Source organism: Bufo gargarizans, chromosome 10 (assembly GCF_014858855.1).
Source record: "Bufo gargarizans isolate SCDJY-AF-19 chromosome 10, ASM1485885v1, whole genome shotgun sequence".
Taxonomy (NCBI): Eukaryota; Metazoa; Chordata; class Amphibia; order Anura; family Bufonidae; genus Bufo; species Bufo gargarizans.
The window spans coordinates 13,391,286-13,402,295 of NC_058089.1; the positions used below are offsets into that span (position 1 = coordinate 13,391,286).

The 11,010-nt window shown below is 52.6% G+C and overlaps 1 protein-coding gene across 1 annotated transcript; it reads left to right on the plus strand.

Annotated features, from left to right (window-relative positions):
* Positions 1–691: 691 nt before the first annotated feature.
* On the plus strand, positions 692–10,479 carry PSMA1 (proteasome 20S subunit alpha 1). The gene is made up of 10 exons (XM_044269793.1): positions 692–786; positions 2,603–2,647; positions 6,070–6,171; positions 7,155–7,258; positions 8,029–8,117; positions 8,273–8,343; positions 8,475–8,604; positions 9,466–9,545; positions 9,675–9,779; positions 10,282–10,479. The coding sequence occupies exons 1-10, from the start codon at positions 784–786 to the stop codon at positions 10,336–10,338; spliced, it is 786 nt and encodes a 261-aa protein (XP_044125728.1). The 5' UTR covers positions 692–783; the 3' UTR covers positions 10,339–10,479.
* Positions 10,480–11,010: the final 531 nt, after the last annotated feature.

The window sequence follows — 11,010 nt, forward strand, 5'->3', positions numbered from 1 at the left end:
AAAGAAAAGAAAAATCACCACTGGACTTCTATAGAAATCTCCTTCACCCCATTTGAATGTCGCAGTCTTAGGGCTCGTTCACACAAACGTTTTTTTGCGTTCCGTGTACGGAACCATTCATTTCAATGGGTCCACACAAGACGTGGACAGCACCGCATCCGTTGCTCCGTTCCGTGAACCCGCAACCATTAGGAGACACGTCCTATTCTTGTCCATTGTGCGGACCAGAATGGGCCTCCTGTTCTGTTCCGCAAATTGCGGAAGGCACACGGGCGGTATCCGTGTTTTGCAGAGCTGCAATTTGTGGACTGCAAAAAACGTCACGGTCGTGTGCATGAGGCCTCATACAGCGCAGGCTAAATCCTAGTGGACTGAAGGAACTGGTCCAGTGATGGCTAACCTCCAGCTGTGGTGAAACTACGACTCCCAGCATGCTCCATTCATTTCTATGGGGTTCTGAGAACAGCAAGTGTACATCTTGGGAGTGGTAGTTTTACCACAGCTGGAGGTTAACCATCACAGTCCTGGTCCTTATAGCGGGAGTCCATTGTCACGTGGTGTGTGTAACCCCGCCCAGTACGTGGTAACGTTCTATCACTTCACATGGGCGACTTCAGTGTATTTGTAATAACTAAGCAAAGGACAAATAAAGCTGTAAAAAAAAAAAAATATGGAGTGGTTTGATTGCTCCTGCCTGGTCAGGGGGCGGGGTTTCCTAGTTCAGACGATAGCAGTTGAGCGCCGGGTCCTAGCATTATTCAGCAGCTCGGAAGGCCGGGGATCATGGTAAGTGCCGGGGCCGCGTGTGACTGCGGGGGCCGGTAACGGGCGCCTGAGTGCCCGGGGCATACCGGAGAGGTGGAGGCCGGTGCTGCAGTCATACCACGGAGGAGCGGAGGTGGTACCGGGGGAGACGTAAACCCAGACCTAGTACCTAGACTGGGGGAAACAAGACCTAGAACCCAGGGGGGGCTGTGGAGTCCATAGACCTAGAACCCAGGGGGGGCTGTGGAGTCCATAGACCTAGAACCCAGGGGAGGGCTGTGGAGTCCATAGACCTAGAACCCAGGGAGGGCTGTGGAGTCCGTAGACCTAGAACCCAGGGGGGCTGTGGAGTCCATAGACCTAGAACCCAGGGGGGGGGGGCTGTGGAGTCCATAGACCTAGAACCCAGGGGGGGCTGTGGAGTCCATAGACCTAGAACCCAGGGGGGGCTGTGGAGTCCATAGACCTAGAACCCAGGGGGGGGCTGTGGAGTCCATAGACCTAGAACCCAGGGGGGGGGCTGTGGAGTCCATAGACCTAGAACCCAGGGGGGGCTGTGGAGTCCATAGACCTAGAACCCAGGGGGGGCTGTGGAGTCCATAGACCTAGAACCCAGGGGGGGGGCTGTGGAGTCCATAGACCTAGAACCCAGGGGGGGGGCTGTGGAGTCCATAGACCTAGAACCCAGGGGGGGGCTGTGGAGTCCATAGACCTAGAACCCAGGGGGGGGCTGTGGAGTCCATAGACCTAGAACCCAGGGGGGGCTGTGGAGTCCATAGACCTAGAACCCAGGGGGGGCTGTGGAGTCCATAGACCTAGAACCCAGGGGGGGCTGTGGAGTCCATAGACCTAGAACCCAGGGGGGGCTGTGGAGTCCATAGACCTAGAACCCAGGGGGGGCTGTGGAGTCATAGACCTAGTACCTAGACTGGGGGAAACAAGCCCTAGAACCCATGGGGGACAGGTGACATCAACTGGGGCACTGGGGGTTTTAGATCTAGAATCCAGCAAGTGGGGTTGACAAAAGAACCTGGTGGGGGGGGGGGGAGTCATAGACTTAGAACCCAGAGGTGCCATGGTAGTTTGAGACCTAGAACAGGAGTTGATTGACAGCTGTCAGAATTGTCTTATCTGCACTGATACATTGTAACAGAAGGCAGAGATTGTCGCTCACACAGCGGAGCCAGAACCTGCGGGGGTTGTCCCATCTCCTTTCAACAGTGGGGTCTAACTACTGTGGCCCCTGCCAGTCACAAGAACAGGGGCCCGTGTTTCTCATTTGAATGAACATGCATATATGTCCTCTGCTCCATTCTGACAGGAGGACAGGGGCCCCATGTTCTCGTGATCAGTGGGGGCCCTCTGCAGATCAGACACTACCCCTATCCTGTTATAATGGACATCCCCTTTAAACTCTGACTCTGCGCGGTTTTTCCTGGAGGTTTTGTCGTCTTTCACTTTCGCTTCATGACTTGGATGTTTCTGCCCGGAAGATGAGTTTACAATCTGTGTTCTGCTGCAATGGGACCAGTGGACTGTGACCTATAGGTGACCCCAGTGCTGGGACCAGTGGACTGTGACCTATAGGTGACCCCAGTGCTGGGACCAGTGGACTGTGACCCCAGTACCACTGGACTGTGTGGGTTTCGCCATCCGCCATTGTTCTACATGTAACATAACTGCTGCATCAGTGTAGATAGTGGATTTGCACAGGGGCCGATTGGTGGCTGGCACTAGGGGGGCCCCATGTTCTTACATTTGGGGGCCCCAGCTATAGATACGCTCTGTATGTTATGCCCATGGCTTTATAATCAGACTCATTATTTTTCTTCCACAGTTTCGTAACCAGTATGACAACGATGTGACCGTGTGGAGCCCCCAGGTAAGTGCTGCCCCCGTGTAGTCCTGGTCCCCAGCTCTGTTCCTAGTTTGCCTCCTTAGGGTACTTTCACACTTGCGTTGCTGGATTCCGGCAGGCAGGAAAACCTTCATGCATACGGAAACCATTTGTAGCCGGATCCGTCTCTCCGGGTGTCATCCGTAAAAATGGATCTGGTATAATTTTTTTTACATTTTTAAAGGTCTCCGCATGCGCAGACCGGAAGGCCAGATGCGTCAATTTTAAAGGGAACCTGTCACCTGGAAAAGACCATTTCCACTACTCGCAGTACCTTACAGTATCTCTCCTAGTGCGCCCAAAGATGTATTCATCTCTTCTTTCTGCGATGTGCTGTCTCATAAAATCGACTGTGTTTGGCACCTTTTTGAAGTCGTGCTGAAGTCACGGGGGCAGCGGCCTCCTTGACTCAACCGTCGGATAAGCCTGCCTCTAGGCCGCTCCTCCGCATATTGATGGACGCTTTTCCCTGAAACCGGGACCGCGCTCTTCTCACTCATGATCCCGGCTACGGCTCCCTCCCCCGCACAACGCAGAAAGAAGATATGAATACATCTTTGGGCACACTATGAGAGATACTGTAAGGTACTGTGATTAGTGTAAATTGTCTTTTCCAGGTGACAGGTTCCCTTTAATGCGGGATCCGGCACCAATACATTCCAAGGGGAAAAAATGCCGGATCCGACATTCCGGCAAGTGTTGGGGGCTTGTATCTGGATGATGAGGGAGGTGGCGGCTGAGGGGGGGGCTTGTATCTGGATGATGAGGGGGGGGGGCTTGTATCTGGATGATGAGGGAGGTGGCGGCTGAGGGGGGGCTTGTATCTGGATGATGAGGGAGGTGGCGACTGAGGGGGGGCTTGTATCTGGATGATGAGGGAGGTGGCGACTGAGGGGGGGCTTGTATCTGGATGATGAGGGAGGTGGCGACTGAGGGGGGGGCTTGTATCTGGATGATGAGGGAGGTGGCGACTGAGGGGGGGCTTGTATCTGGATGATGAGGGAGGTGGCGACTGAGGGGGGGCTTGTATCTGGATGATGAGGGAGGTGGCGACTGAGGGGGGGCTTGTATCTGGATGATGAGGGAGGTGGCGACTGAGGGGGGGCTTGTATCTGGATGATGAGGGAGGTGGCGACTGAGGGGGGGCTTGTATCTGGATGATGAGGGAGGTGGCGGCTGAGGGGGGGCTTGTATCTGGATGATGAGGGAGGTGGCGGCTGAGGGGGGGCTTGTATCTGGATGATGAGGGAGGTGGCGGCTGAGTGTTGGGCATGGGGATAAAACTGATCCATTATATACCGGGATTGAGCCCCTAGGACGGAACTCTGTGCCGGAAAAGAAAAACGCTAGTGTGAAAGTGCCCCTACATAAACTAGAAATGTCCTATTAAGCCCTGACTGTGAGCGGACGCCCCGTCATCCTCCCAACATCAGAGATCTGGCTGAACCGACCGTTGCAAACCTGGAGCAGCAGCAGCCACAGTCTAGTCAGTGCGGTGTACACTGCCGGAGGCAGAGCTGCAGTCAGTGTTCTGCTATGCCATCACTCCTTCTATTCCATTCACCTCAACAGCTGCCATCATGTTCATCATGCCTTCTACTTTATTCACCTCCAGAGCTGCCGTCACTGTTCTCCTACTTTATTCACCTCCAGAGCTGCCGTCACTGTTCTCCTACTTTATTCACCTCCAGAGCTGCCGTCACTGTTCTCCTACTTTATTCACCTCCAGAGCTGCCGTCACTGTTCTCCTACTTTATTCACCTCCAGAGCTGCCGTCACTGTTCTCCTACTTTATTCACCTCCAGAGCTGCCGTCACTGTTCTCCTACTTTATTCACCTCCAGAGCTGCCGTCACTGTTCTCCTACTTTATTCACCTCCAGAGCTGCCGTCACTGTTCTCCTACTTTATTCACCTCCAGAGCTGCCGTCACTGTTCTCCTACTTTATTCACCTCCAGAGCTGCCGTCACTGTTCTCCTACTTTATTCACCTCCAGAGCTGCCGTCACTGTTCTCCTACTTTATTCACCTCCAGAGCTGCCGTCACTGTTCTCCTACTTTATTCACCTCCAGAGCTGCCGTCACTGTTCTCCTACTTTATTCACCTCCAGAGCTGCCGTCACTGTTCTCCTACTTTATTCACCTCCAGAGCTGCCGTCACTGTTCTCCTACTTTATTCACCTCCAGAGCTGCCGTCACTGTTCTCCTACTTTATTCACCTCCAGAGCTGCCGTCACTGTTCTCCTACTTTATTCACCTCCAGAGCTGCCGTCACTGTTCTCCTACTTTATTCACCTCCAGAGCTGCCGTCACTGTTCTCCTACTTTATTCACCTCCAGAGCTGCCGTCACTGTTCTCCTACTTTATTCACCTCCAGAGCTGCCGTCACTGTTCTCCTACTTTATTCACCTCCAGAGCTGCCGTCACTGTTCTCCTACTTTATTCACCTCCAGAGCTGCCGTCACTGTTCTCCTACTTTATTCACCTCCAGAGCTGCCGTCACTGTTCTCCTACTTTATTCACCTCCAGAGCTGCCGTCACTGTTCTCCTACTTTATTCACCTCCAGAGCTGCCGTCACTGTTCTCCTACTTTATTCACCTCCAGAGCTGCCGTCACTGTTCTCCTACTTTATTCACCTCCAGAGCTGCCGTCACTGTTCTCCTACTTTATTCACCTCCAGAGCTGCCGTCACTGTTCTCCTACTTTATTCACCTCCAGAGCTGCCGTCACTGTTCTCCTACTTTATTCACCTCCAGAGCTGCCGTCACTGTTCTCCTACTTTATTCACCTCCAGAGCTGCCGTCACTGTTCTCCTACTTTATTCACCTCCAGAGCTGCCGTCACTGTTCTCCTACTTTATTCACCTCCAGAGCTGCCGTCACTGTTCTCCTACTTTATTCACCTCCAGAGCTGCCGTCACTGTTCTTCTACTTTATTCACCTCCAGAGCTGCCATCACTGTTCTTCTACTCCGTTTACCTCCAGAGCTGCCGTCACTGTTCTGTTGTTCATGTTTTTTACTTCCGTTCACCTCCAGAGCTGCAGTCAGTGTTCTGCTCTACCATCGTGCCTTCACCCCACTCCCCTCCATGGGGGCACATTTTCACATACCGGATCGTGTGGCCAAATATGACATTGTATTTGGATCCTGATACCAGTTCTGGGATCTGCGCTTCTATTGTCAGTGGTGAACAGGGCAGGCTCAAATACTACTACTACCATTATTGTTACTACTACTCCACAGAGCAGCCTGCGCTGTGTCTAGACTAGCCGCAGCACAGATGTGACCCCCGACTTCCCTTTCGCTGCACGTCCCTCCATCTTGGGCAGTCGCTTGCATTTTCCCTTTGTCGTTTTAATTACTCTCATGTTGACCTGTAATTTTTGGATTTTACTTCTTGTTCTCCAGGGCCGAATCCATCAGATTGAGTATGCGATGGAGGCCGTGAAGCAAGGCTCCGCCACGGTGGGCCTGAAGTCCAAGACTCACGCTGTGCTCGTCGCCTTAAAGGTACAGTCATTAATGGTGATTGACTGGGGGAGGGGGGGGGGGAGCAGATGTATATGGATGATGAGGGAGGTGGTGGCTGAGGGGGGGCTTGTATGTGGATGATGAGGGAGGAGGCGGCTGAGGGGGCTTGTATATGGATGATAAGGGAAATGGTGGCTGAGGGGGGGCTTGTATCTGGATGATGAGGGAGGTAGCGGGTGAGGGGTCTTGTATCTGGATGATGAGGGAGGTGGTGGCTGAGGGGGCTTGTATCTGGATGATGAGGGAGGTGGTGGCTGAGGGGGCTTGTTATCTGGATGATGAGGGAGGAATGAAGCTGAGGGGGCTTGTATCTGGATAAGATGAGGGAGGAAGGAAGCTGAGGGGGGGCTTGTATATGGTATGGAATGGTGGCTGAGGGGTGGGGCTTGGATCTGGATATGAGGGAGGTGGAGGGTGAGGGGGGGCTTGGATCTGGATGATGAGGAGGTGGCGGGCTGAGGGGGGGCTTGGAATATGGATGAGTGAGGGAGGTTGGCGGGGCTGAGGGGGGGCTTGGATATGGATGAGGAGGGGGGAGTGTAGCTGGATGAGGTGGTCGGGTAGGATGGCGGATGAGGGGGGCTTGTATCGTGGATGAGGGAGGAGGTTGGCGGCTTGAGGGGGGGCTTGTATCTGGAGGAGGAGGGAGGTGGCGGCTGAGGGGGGCTTGTATGCTGGATGATGAGGAGGTGGCGGCTGAGGGGGGGCTTGTATCCTGGATGATGAGGGAGGTGGCGGCTGGAGGGGGGCTTGTATCTGTATGATGAGGGATGTGGCGGCTGAGGGGGGGCTTGTATCTGTGATGGAGGAGGAGGTGGCGGCTGAGGGGGGGCTTGTATCTGGATGGGGAGGGAGGTGGCGGCTGAGGGGGGCTTGTATCTGGATGATGACATGATGGTTACGGCACAGTCCTGCTTTGCAGACGCGCCTTGTTAATCTTCACGTTTTTCTCTGCTCCATAGAGAGCTCAGTCTGAACTGGCCGCACATCAGAAGAAGATCCTCAATGTGGACAATCACATCGGCATCTCCATTGCTGGGCTGACGGCGGACGCTCGCCTCTTGTGGTGAGTGAAGCCCCCCCCCCCCGCTCTAGTGTAAATGATGCTGACATTCCTTTATTCCAGCATCCATGAGACTTCACAGTTGCTGGATTATCAAAAATTCCAGATTATTAGATGGGATTGCAGACACAGTTAGGCGTCATGCACACGACCATTGTTTTGCGGTCCGAGGTTTTTTCTCTCTGATTTAGGTCCTCTTCCGTTATTCCACAAAACATACCCGTATGCGATCCGTTTTTTTGCAGATCGGAAACAATAATTTATTATTCACCAAACACATGAGCAATATGGCCTGGGCATAGCATTTCTACAGTATGGATCTGTGAAATATGGATGACATACGGATGTGTTCCGTGCACATTCCGTATTTTTTGCGGACCCTTTGACTTGAATGGGGCCTGTGTCCGTGATTTGCAGACAATAATAGGACATGCACTACTTTTTTGCCGAACGGAATGCACACCGAGTACCTTCCGTCGTTTTTGCGGACCCATTGAAGTGAATGGTTCCGCATACGGTCCGCAAAAAAAACTGAACGGAAGTGGAAAAAAAATACGTTTGTGTGCATGAGCCCCTAATCCGAGTCTCTGCTCCTGGTTTGGTGACCATTCACACTGTTGTGATACTACAACTCCCAGTTAGTGTCCACGGCCAGAGGTTGCCGATCCCTGGTGGAGACTATGCCGGAGTAAAGGAACCTGCCCGTAATAATTTGCAGCCTGCACCGGTCCTGCGGTGCGTTCTCCGCTAATCTCTGTGCGGTCTCTCTGCAGTAACTTCATGCGCCAGGAGTGTCTGGATTCCCGGTTTGTCTTTGATCGTCCTCTCCCGGTGTCGCGCCTCGTCTCTCTGATTGGAAGTAGTATCCTTACAATCTGCAGTAGCCCTCATGCTGACGGTTTCCATGTTCCTGCCTGTTACTGGGTCTCCCATAAGCGGTGTCAGCTTTGTGTAGGGTAGTCCTGGATGTAACCCTGTACTGCCTGTTACCTGTGTATATTCCTTAACAATGTCCAGAAACCCAGATTCCAACCCAGCGCTACGGACGCAGACCTTATGGAGTGGGACTTCTCATTGCAGGATATGACGTAAGTGTCGACCCCCCTGCCGTTTGGGATAAGGGCACCTTTGGAGATCACCTAGTGGAGGGGGTCAGGGACATCGGGTATAACGCAGGGTGATCACAATGAAGGCTTTTTTTTCTCCTTTCTCTCCCCAGGACATGGGGCCGCACATATTCCAGACGTGCCCCTCCGCAAACTACTTTGACTGCAAAGCCATGTCCATCGGAGCTCGGTCACAGTCGGCTCGCACTTACCTGGAGAGACGCATGTCTGAGTTCAGTGAAAGTGAGTTTTGGCATAGAGGTGGATGATGGGGAGAGTAGCTACAGCAGGCGACTGCGTCTGATACTGTGAAGGGGTGGTAAAGTGGGCGAGTTGTCGGATACAGTATGATGGGTGGAGTAATAGATACAGTAGGGGGCGCTGGTGTATGATGGGTTGTCAGATACAGTATGATGGGTGGAGTAATAGATGCAGTAGGGGGCACTGGTGTATGATGGGTTTTTGGATACAGTATGATGGGTGGAGTAATAGATACAGTAGGGGGCACTGGTGTATGATGGGTTGTTGGATACAGTATGATGGGTGGAGTAATAGATGCAGTAGGGGGCACTGGTGTATGATGGGTGGAGTAATAGATACAGTAGGGGGCACTGGTGTATGATGGGTTGTCGGATACAGTATGATGGGTGGAGTAATACATATAGTAGGGGGCGCTGGTGAATAATGGGTTTATAGATAGGGGGGTTGTCGGATACCGTATGATGGGTGGAGTAACAGATACAGTAGGGGCGCTGGTGTATGATGGGTTGTTGGATACAGTATGATGGTGGAGTAATAGATGCAGTAGGGGGCGCTGGTGTATGATGGGTTTATAGATATGGGGGTTGTTGGATACAGAATGATGGGTGGAGTAATAGATGCAGTAGGGGGCGCTGGTGTATGATGGGTTGTTGGATACAGTATGATGGGTGGAGTAATAGATGCAGTAGGGGGCGCTGGTGTATGATGGGTTTATAGATATGGGGGTTGTTGGATACAGAATGATGGGTGGAGTAATACATACAACAAGGGGGATTAGTGTCGGCGCAGTACAAGGGGGTGTTGGAGGGGACTCCCGGCTGATGTGGATGCTCTCCTTCCCAGGTAATCTGAATGAGTTGGTTAAACACGGGCTCCGGGCCCTGAGAGAGACTCTTCCTGCAGAGCAAGACCTGACGACAAAGGTAAGGACGTGACATCGCTGCGGGGCCTGCACTGACCGAACAATATATTGTAGAGGATGAGAATGCACCCCTATAATGTTGGGGGTTGTGCTGCGGAGGAAACCTCCTTTCTTGTTGTTGTGTCCGCAGAACGTTTCCATCGGCATTGTGGGTAAAGATCTGGAGTTCACAATCTATGACGATGATGAAGTCTCCTCATTCCTGGAGGGATTGGAAGAGCGACCACAGCGGAAGGTGGGTGACACGGCCACACATATTCAGGGTGTTCATGGGAGTCATTCCTTTCGTCGGGCATCTGTCTGGATTATCATGTTCTGGGGTTTGCAGAGGCAGCAGCTTTATCTCTTACTGTTAAAGGGTTTTACTGACAATATTGATGACCTCTCCTCAGGATGATCAGTATCAGATTGGCGCGGGCCTGACACCGCACTCCGTGCCCTTCATTGTTTACCTGCTCGCCGTCCACATCTCACTTCTATGGACGGCTCGTTCCTATACAAGTGTATATGAAGTGAATGGACGGTGGATTCTTGTAATTGCACTGCTCACCTCTGCATTGCCGACAGCGAGCACGTAAACAATAAAGGGCACTACTCGCGGCCTTCTCCAGCTGATCCACAGGAGTGCTGGGTGTCGGACTCCCGCCGATCTGATATGATTACCTATCCTGATCATAGATCATCAATAAAAATATCTTAGAAAATCCCTTTAACCGGGTGATTGTGCCCTTCTCCAGGTGGCGGCCCCTGCGGAGGACCCGGTGGAGAAGCCTGACGAGCCCATGGAGCACTAGACTTCGGATTCTTTTTCTACGCCTGTTTTCAGCTCCTGCATCCATCCTCATCATCCGCCTCTGCTCAGTGTATATGGTGGGAGAGGGGCGGCTTTCTATAATTCCACATGTGAATGCAATAAAATATTTTTTTTTCTTGAATTTCTTTGTGAAAATTCTTCCACAATGTTCTCAGCTGTGATGGCGTCCTGCAAATCTGGGTCCCACAAAGCGAAGGGCGGGGCTGAAACAAGTAGGCCACACCCCTCTGACTCTACAAATAAGTCTCAGGTTCCGTGAGTCAGAGCTGCAGAGAACAGTTTCAGGTAATGATGGCGGTGGGGGCGTGGCTAGTGCTTGACATGGCCGTTCGCATGAGCTGAGTGCTCTGCTACAGCTAAGGCCACATTCACACGACCATGTCACAGCGGTTTCTGTTTTGTAAACTGCAAACCGTGTGATGCTGGGTCCAAGAGAGGACATGTCCTAATGGGTCTGACCTGTGATGCAGGGTGCACATGGCTGGTGCCTGTGTTTTGCAGATCCATGGTTTTCAGTCTGCAAAACGGACACGGCCATGTGAATGCTGTAACTCTTGTAATCCTGGCCTCATCCTGTGCCCACTCGACCAGACTACTTGCTGCTACCATGTACTAATCTAGCTGTGAGAGAGAGCCGCGTGTGAGTGCTTCC